At 34.8% G+C, this 20,340-nt stretch overlaps 1 protein-coding gene across 2 annotated transcripts in view; it reads right to left on the bottom strand.

Moving 5' to 3' along the window:
- The window catches only part of SLC12A2 (solute carrier family 12 member 2), a 49,498-nt gene that overhangs the window by 4,168 nt on the left and 24,990 nt on the right, over positions 1 to 20,340 (bottom strand). Inside the window, exons 13-27 of one of the 2 annotated variants that reach the window (XM_083355093.1) lie at positions 19,122 to 19,245; positions 17,840 to 17,941; positions 17,322 to 17,477; positions 16,054 to 16,153; positions 14,992 to 15,103; positions 13,812 to 13,952; positions 12,132 to 12,238; positions 11,588 to 11,667; positions 6,927 to 7,052; positions 5,906 to 5,953; positions 5,082 to 5,204; positions 4,865 to 4,976; positions 3,382 to 3,468; positions 1,966 to 2,101; positions 1,779 to 1,846 (exon numbers count right to left, since the gene is read on the bottom strand). In XM_083355093.1, the coding sequence (XP_083211219.1) occupies positions 1,779 to 1,846; positions 1,966 to 2,101; positions 3,382 to 3,468; positions 4,865 to 4,976; positions 5,082 to 5,204; positions 5,906 to 5,953; positions 6,927 to 7,052; positions 11,588 to 11,667; positions 12,132 to 12,238; positions 13,812 to 13,952; positions 14,992 to 15,103; positions 16,054 to 16,153; positions 17,322 to 17,477; positions 17,840 to 17,941; positions 19,122 to 19,245 (1,622 nt within the window). Of the gene's footprint in view, positions 1 to 1,778; positions 1,847 to 1,965; positions 2,102 to 3,381; positions 3,469 to 4,864; positions 4,977 to 5,081; positions 5,284 to 5,905; positions 5,954 to 6,926; positions 7,053 to 11,587; positions 11,668 to 12,131; positions 12,239 to 13,811; positions 13,953 to 14,991; positions 15,104 to 16,053; positions 16,154 to 17,321; positions 17,478 to 17,839; positions 17,942 to 19,121; positions 19,246 to 20,340 lie in introns of those variants that run through there. The other variant, XM_083355094.1, reaches the window with a different exon arrangement.

Below are 20,340 nucleotides of genomic sequence, written 5' to 3' on the forward strand. Positions count from 1 at the left end.
TTGCCACTTCAGGGAAGGGAAAGGGAAACAGCCGAGGGAGCCTGCGGTTAGACGGCGAGCTGCTGATGTCATTGCCTGACAACCAGGGAATCCCCCTTTGCCTGGGAATCCCTCTGCCTGACCTCCGAGAGGCTGAGCTCCCAGCTGCATGCTGACTGCTCTATCTCTGGCCGCTGAACAGCTGAGGCTACTGCCTGCATGCTGGAGATGATGCTGGAGGGGGGACGCGGAGGCCACCTATGCTGGTTTTAGGGACGTATGCTGGGTGTTGGCTGGTTGGATGGGGGGTGGAGCTAAGGGGATTGCCTGTATATAAGGCACTGGGAGCAAGTCACTCCCAGTGCTGACTTTATTGCTGTTATTGCTCTATTGCTGTTATTTGCCATCAATAAACACTGGTCAGAACGTTCCTGCCTAGCCAGCTACCTTGTTGACCATCATTTATCATTTGTGGAACCAGGACTGGTAAGGACTCTGACACTCCCGTCCAGTGTTTCTGTCTACTGCTTGCACAGAGCAACTCTGAAAGATGCCCAAATAACAAACCATCTCTTTCTGGGGAAACCCAACCATGTCAAGAATAAATATCATGATCAATAAAAGCTGATAATTGTTAACTAATAGTGAACTGTAATCTAGGTAGAATGTAATCTAAACTTGTTTATTCCCACTTAGTCTCTCCAGACACTGTACAAGCTTTCAATGACATTTCAAATTCAATGTACAAGTATCATCAGGATAACATTTTCAGATTTATGTTCCTGTATGTCAGAGGAAAAGTGTTTTACTGCTTGATTTTATTCTACCTTGGTTATTATTGTGATAGTTATCATTTACTTCACACATTGACTATTATTTGTGAAAATACTGTTTTCAAATTTTCTAGTAATCAGGATCCATTCTTATGAATTGTCAAATTTCAACTTTTCCAAAAAAATAACTTCGCTTTCCAATCTGAGATTCTCTGACTTTGCCTTTTTCATTTTTTAACAATATACTCAAAACTCAGGTCACTAATCTACATTTACTTTTGAGCATACAAGCTTTTATTCACAGAAAATATTTAAAAATGAAATACTTGTTCTTGAATTATTGTAATAAGTGAATTGCGTATAGAAAAAAGCGGGATTCTGGCTCGTGCAAGATCAGAATCCATTTAAAGAAATGGGATTTCTGAAAACAAGAACCCAGCTAGTTTTTCATGAAAAAAACATTGTATTAATGTTACTAAAAATTCTAACATTAATTTTATTTAGAAAATACAAAACTGAACGTTGCAGACTTACTAAATTCTAGGAATTAAAGACCCACCATGCATGATATATAAATTCTCTCCCAGTAGGTCACTAAACTGAATCAGACCTCTTGAGAATACAGCTTCTTTTTAAGCATTCTTTTTAAGAATACAGGTAGTTCTCGGTTAACAATGGCAATGGGACCAGAATTTCCATCACTAAGTGAGATGGTCATAAAACATAACTTCACATGACATTTGCTTTTGATTTTACAATTTTTTTGCCATAGTTAAGTGAGGATGTGAGGGTCTCACAACTTTCTATAGAATTTGGGGGGGGCGGTCTGAGGAGATCTATAAATATTGCTAGTAAGCAGTAACTTACATCTTCAAGAATCAGTCAGAAGTCCATTTTTTTCACCACTGTTGTTAATTTTGAATAGTTATTGAATGAAAGGACATTAAACAAAGAACATTTTGACTGATTTGTTATTTCAGATATTTTCTGGAAAGGATGCCAAGAATGACAGAAAGAAATACTTACATAACGATTAGATTAGCTGTGCTTGAATGTTCTTTCAGTAATTCATTTAATCTAATCTGACGGTAACTCTGTAAAAAAAATGAAAGCGTTACTGATGTCTGAAAGGCTAATAACCATTTTAAAATTAATTTGGAATAGTGATGTTAAAGTTCAAGTATTTGTACATATGGGAAAGAATGCTACATACCTTGGTTTTATATAGCTCAATTTCGTTATCTGTGATTCTCCAAGGTTCATCTTCCTTCATTTTGTCTGCAACATCTTGCTCTTTATCATCTTCATGAAGTCTGAATGGTTCAATCATTTCTTCAAAGGCTGCAATGCTGAAAGTTATTTGATCACAGAGTTAGAATTCATCAACAGTTTTATCGATATCTGCAGTTAGACATGCAACTAGCATGTCACATATCCTAATGATATGTGCAGGCCTAATTAACTGGAATTGAACAGTTCCTTTATCACTGCACAGAAGTGTCATGTTTCCTAGCAAACCAAAATTTCCAAGAGAAGAGAATATGTGTAGCTTGGGCCTAAATGATGGAGTCCTTGGTGCTCTCTGAGTTTGGATGTTTTGTTACCTCAACTAGTTAACATCTCCAGTGCAGCACCTGAGCAAACAATCAAGCTGAGAGAGCACTAAGGACTCCACAAATTTGTTTTGCAATTTACCTCTATTTAAAGACACTAAGTCTTCCCAGTAGTGTGTAGGGGCTGTTTGTTAAATATTGTATGGTTCGGTTTTTCATTAACTGAAACTGTAATCCTATTTTTCTAACATCTGGACAAGATTTACTAATTAATACTTTAGAGGGTAGGGGATTATTATCACAGATAGCCCTTGTTTACCAACTGCCCCTTCAGTGTGTGTTTAGACTTATGATAGTGCTGAAAAAATAAATTTACAATTGCTCCTTGAAATAACAGCAGTTGCAGCATCCACATGGCCACATGATACAATTCAGGCACTCTGCAACCTGAATTGCAATGGTTGCAGCATCCTACAGACATGTGGTTACCATTTGCAACCTTCAGTGTCAGCTTCCAACATCAAAACTCAGTGGTAGGTTGTATGTTGTGGTCATGTGACATTGCCTTAACAAACCACGATGATTTATTTAATATTGCAATGCATCTGACATTGTAAATTTGGCATGGTCATGTGATACTTCAGTTAATGACTGTGTCGGTGGTGGAGTTGCCGGTTCCAGTTCCAGCTGTTAAGCAAGGACTATGTTTTCAGATTGTGGGTTGAGAAAATGGCATTGGTTATTTGGTAATTAAGAAATCATGCTAAGACATTATTTTCATTACTGAGGTACTACACTTAAAACTATAAAATAAATTATCACATGGAAATTCTATTTAAATAGCAGCATGTCATTCACGTCGTGCTTAACTATTCTGTTTTTAATAGCAATTCAGTCCATGAGCTGTAAAAAGCTATTTCTTACCCAGTATCTATGCTTTTCTTAATAATTATTTGAAATTATTTTTAAAAACGGAACCTCATTGTATAATCATTTTACAGTAGAATCTAAATATTAATGTAATAACTCATTTAAATTACATAGAAATTAATATTGGAAATTACTGTGCAACTTACTTTTCTTTCTTTGGTTTTGTATTGATATCACCAAGGACCATGATATCTGAAAAGTCTATCCGAAATTTGCTAAGTAATGTTGCCATCCTGAAAGTTAAAGGAGACCATAATTAATAGTGGAAATTCAGAATACGCATCCAATTCTGAACTTCATAATTTAAGGATATTGATAAGCTGGAATGGTTCCAGAGGATAGCAGCCACAATAAAAAAAATATGAGACAGGCTAAGAGGTACTGGGTACAGGTAGCCTGAAGAGCAGGCGATGGGGAACTCTAATGGTTGCTTACAAGTCTCTGAAAGGCTATCTTGTAGGAAATAGGGCTAAACAATAAAACTTCTTTAGAAGACAGAAGCAGCAGCAATGGCTTTAAATGACAAGGCACAGGTGGACATCAGGAAGAAAATCTTGATGGTAGAACAGTCAACAATGAAATGGATCCTCTTTCACAGAAGGCATTTAAACAGAAACTGAATGGGCCCCTGTTAAGGATATTGTTGATTTAGGTAGCCCTCATCTTATGACTATAATTGAGCTCAGAATTATGGTTGTGCTGGTTGTTAAATGGGTCATCATGTGATCCCCACCTAATTTTATGACCTTTTTTGTGGTCATTGTGCAGTTTGTAAAGCAAACATACATGGTCATTAAGTGAGCATAGCCATGGTTGTTCAACAAATCCATTGTTCACAATGAGCATTTTTTGCTGTAAACTGACAGTAACTGCCAGCTACTGGCAAAACCCGTCATTAATCACAGTCACATGACTACAGGACACTGTAAACAGCCATAAATGAAGCATGGTTGCCAAGCGCCCAATATGTGACTGGAGGAGCCATCAGAACTTTGAATCTGGGTTGTAAATGGCTCTGGGGAGGTCCACTGTAATCTGAACAGTTGCTAAGCAACGAATCATGTGTTTAAGGGCTACCTGTAGCAGATTTCTGCACTGTGCAGAGATTAGACTAAATTATTTCTTCCAGTTTTACATGCTATGAAATGTTTAGGGTAAAATATTTTGCATGAGATGTTTTTAGTATGTCAGAAATTTAATGATTCAGTAAAATAATAGATAATTTGAATTAGTTCTTCATTCCACTTTAATTTCATACACAATTCCTCATAAATGATGAAGTGCTTTGAAGGCAATCAACAAAACACAGGAGTCACATACAAATAAAAACTTTTCATCCATTGGAGCACCGTCAGTGATTGCTCTAAATCAGGGGTGTCAAACTGCCGGCTCGCGGGCCGAACGCGTCATCTGGAAGCCAAGTCCACCCCATTGCTGGCAATGACAAAATAGTCCTGATACGTCTCGCAACGTCCCTAGTTTGACATGTCTGCTCTAAAGCAATTTATGAATTTTAATATAAATAATATAATAAATATATCAATGCACTGACTGGATTTGATTAATTGATTTGGTTAAAATAGAAAAAATAAACTTAGCCATAGAAACATTGTAATTCATTAAACTCACGCTCTTCTGTCATGGTCAATTCTGTTTATTTTTCCGCCAATGAATACCCTGATCTTGCAGTCTTTCCATTTTTTCTTGGTTGTCAGAAGATATGGAATCAAAAGTGTTAAGCCTATAGGGGAGAAAAAACCCAATCTTAATTTAGAGCCAATGTTGGAAAAGGAAATACCAGATAACATTTCTATTTTTTTGTATTTTTTTTAAAAAAATGTCTTACCCCCATCATCAAAGAGCCACCAAACATCAATGTAATTTTTGCCTTGTTTTTTCTGAAATTGGGAACTTGCATCAAGCAGCTTTTGATCAGCCAAGTTCAGAGGAACAGACGGGCCCTTAGGATCTGTAAAATTGAGAAGTGACATTTGGAAGAAAATGAAGTCCAAAATATCCGATCAGCCATCTCCATTCAAATGCAGAAGCTGGTTTACAAGGAATAGAAAAAAATAAGAGATAAAGAAGATATGTTCTAAAATATACAGACCTAATATCACACTTTAATTTTTTTTAGTATCATCACATTGCATGCCTTTGAAACTCCCAATATTTAGGGTAGGTGGCTGCTAAGAGGAGTGGGGGTATAAATGAGCGGTCAACCACTTTTTGATTCCACTATCTAAATGCTTCTCGATGTTGGCACCTTTAGCCTGTGTGGACTTTCACAGAATTCCTCAACCAGCCAGTTAAGAGTCCATCCAGTTTAAAGCTGCCAAGCTTGAGAAACACTCATCGAATTGGTCAGGGCTTGAAATAATTAGCATCACTGTTATCAGCTCTTTGGTTCAATGAAAGACGTACACTGTAATGTTATCCTTATATTTTTAGCACAGTAATAAAAATGATGTACGTAAATAAGTTACTGAAATTCATTAAAATACTAAAGCTGTCATAGCCAAAACATCCGACCACGTTCTACAGGAAGTCTGAATTGTTAACTTCTACTTGTGATAAACAATATACAAAATAAGATATGAAAGAAATAATAAATGGACAGTGACAGAAAGGGAAAATGGATTAAACAAAAGAAGATGGAAAATGGCCTGCCTTTTTTCAAAAGTGGCTGTGTTGGAGTCTTGATATCTTCTTCTTCTTCTGGACATGTTTTAAAAGTAAACAAAAAATGAAAAAAGGTTATTTGCAATATTAATGATAATGAACAATTGTTTACCATTCAATGGTAAAAATCGAATATGAATTAATACATGCCCTCATGAATGTTATTAATTAGCATATTCACATATTTTCTTTATACCACTACACTATTTAAAAAAAGAAACATGTGAATACCTGAAATGTCCACAATATCCCTCTCTTTGCACTAGACATACTAATGCACGCATGGATTCAAACATACATACACACAAAAATCTTTTTATCCAGGGAGAAAATATTGATATAATTTAAAATTCTGCATTAGCTTAAGATGGAAAGAAGATGAGTAAAATCCATGATCAGTCTCACATTTAACCCAAGACAAGCATTACTACTAGGCAAATATATAAAATGGGCTACGTTTACAAGTGACTACAAGGACATATTTTAGATTTGGCAGAGCCAATGTATTTATCTATTAAGTTTAATCCACACTATAGTCAACAAGTGTGCCATAATTGTATCAGAAGCCCTTTTGATGCAGTACCTCAATGTACCAAAAGCTTTTATTTATTCATATAATTTGTAATGAATAACCTTCAGTAACACACTGAACCAACTGAACTGAGAACTGGTTCTGAAACTCTCACCGGTTTTAAACTTTGCAATATGGAACAAAATGTAATAGGAAGGAAAAGACTTAATATATTCCCTTCATCAGATATATGACTAATAAAAGATCTGCACAATTATTCAACAAGGAGTCTTATGTTCATATACCCAAATACCCGCACAATTATGACATTGTGATCAGTTACTATTTGGAGTCAAATTGGTATTGTAGGGTTGGTATAATAGTAATTATGTGGATGTACGTCTATATGCACACATACATCTATGTGAAAAGAACTATACCTGCTACCTTGAGTTCCTAGGAAAAAAAGAAGTATACATGTACTAAATACATAGTTACCTTTATAAATAGGTCCTTTTTCACTAACAGGTTTAGAAGTTACCACATCAGTCTTCTTGTTGTAGTCCACATTTACTATAATGTCTTTGGTTACTGGTGATTTCTCTTGGGATGACAATAATTCTTCTGTGAATAATAAAATATATATGACTGAATATTTATGCAAGAATAGGTTTCTATTTGAAGCCATGATTTTTCCAGAAATAATCTCAGCTTTTGCACAAAGGGATTCTGCATAGGTATTCCGCTATAACTCTGTAACTAGAAAGTTTCAATGTTCATGCTCAGAATGCACAGTAATAATTTTCAAGAAAGCATCTGCACAAGAAAACATGGTTGTGTAAATGTGATATAACTGAAGAGCTAAAATCACAGGAAAATAATCTGTCCTCATTCTTCAAGGTCTCTACATAAGTACATAATTATTTAGCAAGCTTATAACTGGAAATGGTCTAGGCTACAAAAGAATGGATGTAAAATGATTTTCCAAAGGTTTCAGAAGCATCAATTTATGAGTATATAAAGCATATAAGCATATAAAGATGGTTATGTCTCAACATTAGACAAGGAGGTGTCCCCAACTCTTCACCACATCAACTTCTTTGTCAAGATCCCAAAACATTTTTCTGAAAATAATAAACACTACTTTGAATAATAGTACTTTAAATATTATAACAGCAACAATAGTGGATAATCTCTGCAAAGTGATACTGATCACTTTACAGAGAACTGTATTAGGATTTCAGTAAAGGTTTCCCATGACCAAAGACAATCTACATTGTATTAGCCCTCTGGGCAAGAGTTAGAGACTTACCAATCTTTCGACCAGAATCTGCATAATAAAGAAAAGATTTTGGACCTACCAAAAGATAGCCTAGAGCAGCTTTTTGGGCACCAGGGACCAGGTTTTGGTGCACTACCTAGATCCTACACATGCGCAGATGAAGCTTCGCTCACTTGCACGGGCCGTTCCTAACAGGCTGTGGACCAGTACCAGTCTGCAGACCGGGGATTGGGGAACCCTGGCCTAGAGAAGTCCAAAGGTGGATAAGACAATGAACTAGGTAGAACTTGTAAACTAGCTTAGATAAAATGGAAGCATCAGTCACAGTTATGTTAGTCTTCTGAATAGATAAAGAAAGGATAGTCAGCACTACAGCTCTGCTTATAACTCTGGGGCAACTGTCCATGTTTCTGGTGGTTGCCACAAGGGCATCATAATAATCAACCTGAAATATAAGTAGTTCTCGTTTAGCAACTGCCTCATTTAGAAGCCAGAATTATGAGGGAGATGAAAAAAAAATGTATAAACAATCCTTGTGCTTACAATCTCTTCAGGTCTGTAAAGCAAAGGAAAGTGAAAGTAATATCTTAAGCACAGTTGTTTTTCATTTAGTGACCATTTCACTTAACAACCAAGTTGCTGATCCCAACTGTAGTGGCTAAACAAGGACTACCTGTAAGAAATGTAAAAACGAAGGATAAGGAGAAAATCCTTAAAGACTTCAGATACGAGGAGAAAGAGACTGAATTGCAATCTGAGACTGGTACACCAGAAATAGCAGTAAAAATAATTTAATGAAACAAAGAATAGAACTTTAAATTAAAAACAGAAAAACTTCTCAATAATAGTTAGCAAGCATGTATATAATTCCACTTAAGGAATTCAATTAATAACCATAGGTTTTTCAAGTGAAGGTTTATATAACAGTTCCTAGGAAATTTCCCAAATCTACTGAAAATATCTGCTAGAAAAGTACCAGGTTATCAGACAAAAGAGAATGCTGAGCTAAATTATGCAATCAGACTGACTCTGTATCAGAAGACTATCTCTAGCTGGAAAGCACAACAAGTTCTTTAGAAATAACAAGTGGATTGAGAATCACAGCTGCTTCAGCTTTGACAGTGTGACCAAATACAAAGGGCTAAGGTATCTAAGAACACTCTGAAAATGTTTTTTAATAACACTAAAGGAAAAGCATATTAAGAGCATGGCCCACTGCAGTTGTGCAGATCCATGTCGCTGAATGATCTATTTATTGCCTACTTTGCTACAGAATCTGGACTTTAAGTTTTTATTGCTGAGACAATTAAGATGATGGCTGAGATTCTCAAAAAACAGAAAAAGATCACCAAGTATAGTTAGGTGAAGCATCAATTCATATGAAGGAGTTTCAACTGAAGGAATTTCTTGTCAAAACTAGAGGGGTACCCTTCTATTAGAAATGTATTCTGAAGTACAGAAAATCAGATCCACCTTACTGCTTTTTCTGATACCCATTATAATAGTGTAGTGCTGTTACTGCAGAGCAAAATCAAAGTTTTATGGATACCCATTCAGGGAACTTTACATGTAGTGGACAAAATTTTAGTTTGATATGGTTTGCTGACTTATGTCTTTTATTTTATTTATTTAATTCAAAAGAATGGCAGGGCGGCCCACTTTATGTGTCACAGCTCTGGGTGGCTCACAAAACCAATAAAACTGATCTTCCAAAAAATAAGTTTGAGAACCATAAATAGTGCTCTTCAATCCATTAACAATTAGTGTTCCAGTCTTACCTTATCCAACACTTTTTTTATTTATTTATTTTAATTCCATTTATATCCCGCCCTTCTCCGAAGACTCAGGGCGGCTTACAATCTTAGCAGTAGCCTTCATTCTATGTATATGCCTGCTTATTAGGGCTTTCACACATACCCCAAGCGGCATTATTACAAAGTCAGCTTAATTGCCCCTAACAATCTGGGTCCTCATTTTACCTACCTCGGAAGGATGGAAGGCTGAGTCAACCTTGAGCCTGGTGGGATGCGAACCTGCACTAATTGCAGGCAGCTGGTGTTACTTAAGGAGGCATTAGCCCACTGCTCCACCAAGGCTCTTGAGGGAACAACCAGTTTTTTAAGGGCTTCAGTTAAGAGAATTAGGGCATGCTGGATCATGGGGTCAAGTTTGATGCCACTGTAGAAAAGGCAGTTTCTAGGATTCACTGGGAGACCATGTTTAAGGTGAGGAATCTGCATCTGGCGGAATAGGCAGATACCACTGGGGAGATTCTATTTTCGAAATAACTTGATCCTGTGCCATGCAGCGCTTTAAAGGTGTTAAGTCAGGACTTCGAGATACATACAGAAGAGAACTAGGAGCGAGTACAAAGTAATATGGACAAACTAAGGGCACCCAAAACTGTGCACTCCTTATGAACCGGCAGTGACCTTTTCTTAAATCCTATATTGATTTATAGTAGTGAAACTCGTGAAGGCTTTTCGTCAAGCATTTCTAACTCCTCTTAGAAACATTACTAAGATCAAAATGGCCATAGGTGTCTATGCTTCTGAATACCACAGGAGTATGCTCATTAGCAGAATCCAACTAATAATCTAGGGTAAGTAAGGTTTTAATGACTGGTAAGCATTCCATGATATAGTCCACTGGCACTCAACCAAAGACTGAAATAACTGTGAGTCCTGACTAGATTAAGCAGATTACTCTTGCAATCAATAATGTTTATATAAGATTAATTATACACAATATATAAGTAACTTATATCCACAGTGGAGGTGGCTACTAGATTGATAGCAAACCCCATCGCTCCCCACACTCCTTGCTTTCCTACCCACCCATCCTCTGTTTTCATATTGCTATATTCTCATTGTTTTTTCTACTGTTCTATTATTTTGCTACTGTTATGTTTACACTTTTTTCATTGTTTTATTGTTGTAAGCTGCCTAGAGTAGCCCCATTGTGAGATAGGCAGCAAATAAATTTAACAAAAAAACAAATCTGTACTCTAGTGAAGGAAAGATGAAAAACTGCACAGGGCAACCAACATATTCATAGAAGCAGGAGTGGTACACATTTTGAGGTCACAACACGTACGTTATTATGTTCCAGCTGCTATTGCTCTCAATTCTAAGACAGGAAAAAAGAGGAACACCACTGATGCATTTCTTGATGCAAAACATTTCAATAATATTGTGTAAAGAAAGTCTGATGAAATATTTGATCACTGGAGATACAATAATCTTCATGCTGAACCTGGGGTGACTGTGACAGAGGTAATTTATTTTCAACCTGAGAGATTTTTTTGGGGGGGGGAGGGGAAGGTAGCACTAATTTCACTAATTCTTGGAGCCAAGTTTATCAAACTAGCAATGATGGATGGCAGAAATGAAATTAATAGAAATTGCCAATACAAAGCTGGAGAAGATGCAGCAGAAGAAACAGTAGCTACAGGCTATTAAGTAATGAACTCACTAATGCCAAAATTGTGTGATTATGGAAAGGAAGATCTTTTTAAAAATGTTTCTTATTCTTATCATTTTTAGCTAAAAGAAAAGGCAAAACTCCCAAGAAGCCGCCATTAGAGGCTGTGATACAATGTTCAAGAGTGAAATAGAATTGAACTCAACTCAACTGCCTATAGTGGGCAGAGAACAGGATTAAGTACAGTGCTACTAACAGAGTGTTGTAAGGAGCTGGGTTTGTTTTTCCCCTCAGGTTTTCAAGTGTCTGATGCAGACATTACAATAATATCTAGGAGACCTATTACAGTACAGAGAAAATCAGTAGAGTGGTTCTTGTTGTTGTTGTTGTTGTTGTTGTAAACGAAGGATATAAATCTAATACTATGAAAATCCCAAGTCATACAAAGGATTACCTTGTCCCTGAAGATGAGATATATCCAAACCTTCCCTCAGACGGATGACAACTACTCCATACTGAAAGTCGAAAGCATCACTGTAATAAAATGAAGTGGGTAAAATAATAAGCATTCATAATTGACTAATTAGTACAATTAATCTGAAAGGATAAGCAAGTTGCATCAATAAAGCAAATGTCTCCAAGGGTTATCCTATAAAACAAAAAAGCTGTATGGCAACTGTATGTACAGTTGTCAGTACAATCCAGGATCCTGTTTTATTGAACTCTCAGAACATCCACAACAGGAGAGTGGAAATAAAGCACTTACTCTCCCCACATATGATCAAAAGGACTCTGAATGAAATATGAGATCTACTTCAGAACCATTAATATGCCTAGATCAGTTTATAAGGCAGTATTGTACTGACTTACTACCCACAATTTCAGAATATATTAGCAGAAAAATGATGTTTATAATTCTCCTGAAAACTTTGATAAATTGGTAAGTATAGATATTCAGGTACAAGTACAATATCTTAATTACTATTACTTCTACTTACTGTAATAAATTGATGTAGATGTCAACATCATTCATGTCAGCTGACTGCCAATCCTTCTTGAATCCAGCAACAAGAATATTTGGCCTCATTCTTCCTAAACCTGCAGCCTAGGAAAAGTATATAAAACATTTTGGAATGGTATGCCTATCTTTAAACTTTGCTTTATTTAGATTAGATAAAAAACAGTGGGATTTTTCTACCCTACCTAGTCCTGTGTTTTCCTGGGTATCATTTGACAATTTTGGCTGAAATTTAGAAGCCTTCTAAATACCTCAAAATGAGGAATGAAGTAAAAACTAATCTTGTAAGCAGATTTAAGCTCAAACATGTGACTTTCTATGTCATAGCACTGACTAGGTTAGCATCTGGATCACCATTGTCCTCTGCTAGAACCGAAGGACCCTTCTCAACTGTTGATTTGAGCAGTTTTGTTGCTTTTTACTGAAGATCTACAACATGATATTAATGTTGATATGTACTATCTATGGTCTTAGATAGCATATATCTCCTCAAAGCCTAGGTTAATGTCTTCAAAACTCTTCCAAGATTTTTAATATAACACCAGTATAAAATTCTTAATATCATAAGTAATCCGTCTACCTATATATAATGAACCATTACATTTAATCAATATTTTTTCCACATTCTCACACTTTTTGAAGTCGCTATGTCACTCAAAGGTACTCCATGAGAGTGGCTATGGGTAGCATAAGAACAGTAGTATTTCTCCCATACTTAATTCCAGTAAACACAAACAGAATAGGCTGTAAAGAGATTCTGAGAATGCCACCTATCTTCCTACTGAAATCATGTACTTTTGGTGCAGGGTTTGCAGTTGTTTCCTGATATCACTCAGCCACCCTGTAAATCACGGGTGTCAAACTCGCCATGTCACATGACGCGTCACAACATATTGCAACTTTTTTTGCATTGCCTGAGCTGTGGTGGAGGCAGCCTCTATATGATACAACCAGTCCGTGGGCCAGCAGTTTGACACCCCTGCTCTAAATCTTTCTAATGAAATTCAAAAAATTATAAAGGTGAAGGAACCCAACAGAATTATCTCTGTTCAAAGACCTAATATCTTTCATTCTAGTCTGGATGAAATTCTTTCTGAAAGGAAGGAGAGTGGTCTTGTCATCTTATAAGCACACAGAATTTTATAGCTTTAAGACTTACTTCAAATCTATTGTCATGTCTGTCTAATGAAGAGAATATTCAAATACACATTTCTTGAATACCTGTACATCCCAGAGTAGAAGGAGGAGCTCTATAAACTATAGCAATTTTTAGAAGGGTCTCCAGCAAGTGAGAGACAGTTAATTGTGATCCAGCTTCATGATGCATGAAATCCAGATGTTAGTTTCCTTCCCTCTACTTTTTGATAGTCAAAACCAAAAGAATGTCTATTTCCAATACATGAAAAACAGGCAAGCTTCAATTTCTGATGTATGAGAAACAGAATTCACCTATTCTTGACCATTTTATTTTCTGGACATCAATTTTCCTATAATGTAATTCTAAAACATGTTTAGATAATATTTATTTATAAACAGAATTTATTTATTTAACACTTTTATGAAGCTTTCCCATCTAAAAGGATGTATGTTATATAATACAAATTACATTTTCAGAAAAGAATTACAAAAGAGAAGACTCCATTTTAGAAAGACCACCTACTTGCATTAAGTACTGTGCACCATCTCTTAGGTCTTCTGCATGTACCGGAGCATAAAATGCTTTCATTTTGTTTTTAATAAGCCATCGTTGGTACCTAGCCAAGTCAGCTGACAATTCCTTCATGGCTTGCCTGCGGGGACCCTAAAAGAGACATAACCCCTTATCAAAAATTTTGGAAGAAATTTAAAAGTGCATTCCTCATTGAAGACCATGTACTGCTCTATCAAAAGGTATGATATTGCTTAGATACAAAATATCCTAAACAAATTATTTAGAACAGAGTATAGCAGAAGAAAATATGAACCATAAATTAGTATTCCTTTTTAACACAGAAGCCAAACTACAAAAAAATCCCTTTACTGATAATTACTTTCAAACAATTTAGAAATCTCACATGCCCTATGAATGGGTAACATATACATGGTGATCTTTATATAATTCATGCAGAATCTGCATACCTAAAACCTTGTGCATTTCAAGTATTTCTGTGTACTGTGATATCTGAATATTAGATAGACTAGGCTTGTCACAAATTATTCTTCAGTAGCTAAAAAACAAAATTCATTCTCCAAGAACACATCATCTTATCTGCATGCTTCTATTCAGCCAATCACATTCTAAAACTTACATAAGACAAACATTGCTCCCTATACAAGCAAAACTGATTTTACAAAAATAATATAAGAATAGGCAACACACAAAACTTTAATAACATTTTAGTGTTTTATGACACACTATTAAATTGTAACCTCCGGCAGCAACGGAACTTAATAAAAATTGAATTCAGCCCATATCCTGAATATTATAAACTTGTATCATATTACAGATGTTAATTGTAACACTGACTGACTGACAAGATCTTTATATTAATAGTATTCTTTGTTCATTGTAATTACATTATGAAAAAGAGCAATTATCTGAAAGGAAGATAATCTGTTCATCTTTATCTTTACTTCCTTTATGATTATTAAGAGTCAGGATCTGCTATCAGTTTTAAAGTTAAAACTATTAAATAAATATTTATTTGATACTGGTAACTAAAGTATCACTGTTTTCTTCTATTTCATGCAATTTGCATTATCTTAAGATAGACTTCTATATAAATGGGGGAAAGGGAAAAATTACAACAGGACAGAAATATATATATTTTTAAAGTATAGCCAATTATTTAGAAACTTACCATATGTACGTGACCACAGATCATCAATCCTACATTTTTGGTGAAGGCATGGACCAGATGAAGCAAAGCTGGACGTGAGTTTGGAGCACCACTCATGACAAGGCATTGTGGCCTAATTTTAGATTCAAACAACAGTTAACATGTACATTTTTGCTATCCAATCTGAACTGTTGTTAAAATGTTGCCATTAAGCAGTATCTGCACATGAAAACAATATGGAATTAGCACCATGTTTTTCATGTGACTGGAATCACCACTAGTTATTCATTTGTAATATCAAGACTTCCTTATACTGACCTTGAATAATGTTGTCCAAATGAAGAAAAAATGGCCTGCATATACATTTACTAAAATAAAGACACGGATTCTGACCTAATCTATTGGTCAGGGACTAAGCTGAAGAACATCAAAACTAAGGAGACAAATACAACCCAAGGACATATTGTGATAGGAGAACTAAATAATATTGTGATGTTATCGTTAAGCTATCAACTACTATTTAAGCAAGTTCCCCATGGAAAAAATATCTCATTCCCAGCTGCATATAAAAACTGACTTATGAACTTTTGCTGCATATTGGCTTTACATAATCTACATGGTGTTACCAGCGCTAGGAGATTGTAATTAATAAAAACATTGCAATAAGTTTCAAAATTCTTCTGCTATCCATAAAAATACCACACAGAGAAGCTAGAAACTAGCCACTTATATGTTTTGTCAGCAGAACACTTAGTCCAAATCAGCAATAGGGAAGTACATTACATGAATTCTGTAATCTATGCATATTTCAAACTGTATTTACCATATCAACAATCAAGTCATTTTAAAAGATCTTAAGGTGAACGGTAAAACACACTAATATACAAGATCAATAAGGCTATAATCATTTCTATAACCATCCAATACCAACAGTGACACATTTTGAGCATTCCAATTCAGTGTCAGTCAACTGACCCTAATTTTCCAAACATCTGACTTCAAAAATATTAGTTTTTTTCTCCCCAGACTGCTGTTCTTATACTTCAAGTCTAGCAATATGCTGATTAATATTTTCCAAGTTACCTGAAGTTTTTTACATGGTCTTCCACACCAGTAAGGCGGACAGCATGCTGCAAAGCATTCAGATAAGTCAAAGCTTGAGTTGAGGAACCCCAGTTCACATCTGCAAAAAACAACTTTAATGCTGAAACAGAAAATGCCCTATAGCGACCTTAATTTCAAGGAAACATAACCAACCGTTATACTCATACTTCTACTTAATCATGTAAGCCACATCCCAACACGACTCAAGATTTATAAATTAAGATAAATTATCTCAGCACTTCATTAAGAAAAATAATAAACTAAATAGGTAGCAATTTACTTGACTCTAAAATTTGTTTTTATAATCAAAGAAAGTATCTTATGCAGGCATAGTATGTTCTGTTCAGAGGAGTTCCAAGAATAATCAGAAATGCACATTTTTCAAACTTAAGGGTCCCTTTATATTTTTATAGCTAAATATTTTTAATAGGATAGTTGATAGTTGCCATGGGTATGTTTATTAGAAAAAACTCTATTTAAAATTCTAAGAGTCTTAGATTAATGACTATGACATGACTATAAGAAATTAAAGTAAAATATTCATTGGTAAAAACTATTAGAATGGCATTTCTGGCCAAACTAGACAATATATATTGAAAATTAAAATGACTGATAATAACAGTTTCAGAAAGTGATGAGGTAATCTGAGTTCAAGAAAAAGAGAACCCTATTTGAAAAAGTCACAGAGGAAAGAAGTACTGAATGAGAAGCCAAGAAGCTATACTGTGAGATAATAGTGAAATTTCAAGGCATGGAGCAAGAGCATCAGATATCAGATATATGACTAAAGAAACCTAAAGAAGAAACCTAAGGAAACGTAAGGAAAAAGATATGGATAATGAATTGATTCGAAAATCCAGATGTAGCCAAGAAAATCTTTACTGCCTCTCTTCAAAGCTGTGTGAATTTTGCTAAGATGGAGCTTAAAGGAATCTAGTCTGAACGAAAAGCTATTCAAAGCATATTAGCTAAGAAAGTCTTGCAAAATAAGACTGCTGTGTAAACATAAAATATAATAAAATGATTGAACTATTCAAAATTATTATTTGAAAAATAGTGCTTTATTTCCTTTTGTTACTGATTCCCTTGACAAACTATTATTCTGGAAAAAAAATAAAGATTTGAATTTTATATTGCCAAATCCAGATTTTAATTTACTTCACCTAAAGTTAACATTAGACTTGGTGTAAAATAGTAGTAAAGGGGAAAACCATGCATATGCAACTGGCTCAAAAAGATGTACCCACCTGGCTTCTTGTAAGTTACATAAATGTAGAGTCCCAGAACAATAACATATGTGAGCAGTGCTGCCCACCAGTTAATAACAAACATCACTATGCAGCAGAGAATTGCTCCAAGTAAAGATATCCACATGTTGTAGTATTTAAAAGCAGGACGCCAGCCTATTTAAAAGCAAATAAAAATTTAAAAAACATACATACATGCAATGTGTATATGTATATATCTTATGTTATGTAACATACATAAAACTTATCCTTCAATTGCCACGCTAATATATTGTATACAAAAACTTTACATAAATTTGCCAACATTTAAATACACAATTGCTATATACTTAATAGCAAAAATGAAGGAAAATAGTATAGTAATACTATACCTTCTCCCCACCCTAACTTTTGCAATTTGATTAAGCTTGAAGTTATTTTTTTATTGCTGTTGGTGTTTATATTTTAAAAATGGATGTACAATTAGTGTTCAAAAATATTTTTAAAAAGACCCCATAGGATCAATATAAAATTCATACCTGGTGATTTTGCCAGTGAAGCATGGAACACGGAAAAATTAATTAAAGCATAGGAAGCCAAGAAGAAATTGGAGATAATTGGAGCAATTACATTCAATTCAGCTGTAAAGACAGAAACACATAATCATATTGATTTTTAGAGCAGACTGCTTTGGAAAAACAGCTCCTTACTTGAATTGGTGGTTCTTTTGATTTTGTATTCTTTGTAGCCTTAATGAGGCTTTTACACGAACTACAAACAGAACTTCCAAAAGTGGTATGGGAGATCAAAAGGACTACTTTCTTTATATATGCAGAAAAATATAATCTGGATTAGGGTGGCAAAAGTGCTTTTCTGCTAAAGCTTCTTGCATTAATTGGGATAGTTGGATGAGACAACTCTAGAATTGAAATGAAGCTGAAATATATTTACTAAGGATATGAGATGTAGAACTGCACAGAATGTCTAATATATATATATGTATATGTATATATATGTATATATATATATATATATATATATATATATATATATATATATATGTGTGTGTGTGTGTGTGTGTGTGTGTGTGTGTGTGTGTGTGTGTATGTGTGTGTGTGTGTATATATATATATATATATATATATATATATATATATATATATATATGTATGTATGTATGTATGTATGTATGTATGTATATATATACATACATACCCATACACACACACACACACACACAGTGCTTTTTTTGTAAAAGAAAAAGGTGCCTGAACTCACACGTGACATACAACCCGCCTTGCCTACCCTACAAAGTTCCATCCAAAAAAGGTGCCGGAACTTATGCATCTAGAATTCTCTTATAATGGATAGAATAATATTGGGATAAGTGTTTGTACAGCTGCTCTGAATTCAAAGTGGGATATTTCTGATCATAAGACAAAAGTATTTGAGCTTAGACCTGGCCATTTCAATAACTTATTTATTTTAATAATGTAATATTTTGCATACTATCACAGTTAAGCAGGTTAATTTTCACAAGAATCTTTATCTGCTTTATCATAGTGTAATTCCTAGGTAGAACTACAACTTTGCATTTGGTAACGTTGAACACTGGATTAACACAGAAAGATTCTTCAAATATTTAGAGAATGAGAAATTCTAGCTACAAGCCTCTGAAGTCTAAATAGTTAATGTGAATGACAATATTAGTCTATATACAAATTGTAAGCTCAGTTCAGGTATTGTATTGTCATATCTTATTTCCACAGATCATGCCACATAATTCAGATTTTTTTTAAAAAATATATGATTTAAACTAACCAATTAATATGAATCCAAGAGCAATCAAAAAAGTGAGAAGATACCCTCGTAAAGGTTCATTATTTTTCCCATAGCCTTTAGCAAACATCAGGAAACCTGGATAAATATTGTCTTTGCACAATGCCTAGAATCAAAAGAGATGACCAATTAAAATATGAACATATAGAAAAATACTCAAGGCATTAAATCTTAAAGACAAGGGCCAAGCACAGATTTGCAGTAAGAAAAAATTCAGTAACATTAAAACTATACAAATCATCAACTCAATCTAGCCTGATTTGCACAAGAAGATATAGTTGATAGACCATGGAGGAGGCAGCATTATTAGATATATTGTAGTCTTTTTTAAAAATGAAAAAACTTATTAGATAAATTATGAGCAATTTGAGAAAAGTGTTTTTTTAATATCAATCAATCAGTCTATTCTGATTGATTGATATTACTGCCAATATTGATATTGACTTGCTTGGAAGGGACCTTGGAGGTCTTTTAGTCCAACCCTCTGCTCAAGCAGGAGACCATATACCATTTCAAATAAGTGGTTGTCCAATCTCTTCTTGAAAACCTCCAGTGATGAAGTGCCCACAACTTCTGAAGGCAAGCTGTTCCATTGGTTAATTGTCCTTGCTGTTAGGAAGTTTCTCCTTAATTCCAAGTTGCCTCCTTGGTTAGTTTCCATCCAATATTTCTTGTCTTGCCTTCTGGTGCTTTGGAAAATAAGTTGACCCACTCTTCTTTATGGTAACCCCTTAAATACTGGAATACTCCTATCATGTCACCCCTAGTCCTTCTTTTCTCTAGACTGGCCATACCCAATTCCTGCAACCATTCTTCATATATTTTTGTCTCCAGCTCTTTAATCATCTTAGTTGCTCTTCTTTGCACTTTTTCCAAAGTTGCAGCATCTTTTTTGTAATGTAATAACCCAAACTGGATGCAGTACCCCAGGTGTGATCTTACTAAGGATTTGTAAAATGGTACTAATATTTCACATGAATTTGATTTTATGCCTCTGTTTATACAACCAAGGATTGTATTAGCTTTTCTGGCTGCTGCCGCACACTACTAGCTCATGTTTAAATGATTGTCTATACTAGGACTCCAAGGTCCCTCTCAGTTACTGTTTTTGAGCCAGATTTTGTCCAATCTGTTTGGTTTTTCCTGCGTAGGTGTAAAACCTTGTTTTTCTCCACATTAAATTTTATGCTGTTGGATAGAG

The sequence above is a fragment of the Vipera ursinii genome (assembly GCF_947247035.1).
Source record: "Vipera ursinii genome assembly, chromosome: 2".
Classification (NCBI taxonomy): domain Eukaryota; kingdom Metazoa; phylum Chordata; class Lepidosauria; order Squamata; family Viperidae; genus Vipera; species Vipera ursinii.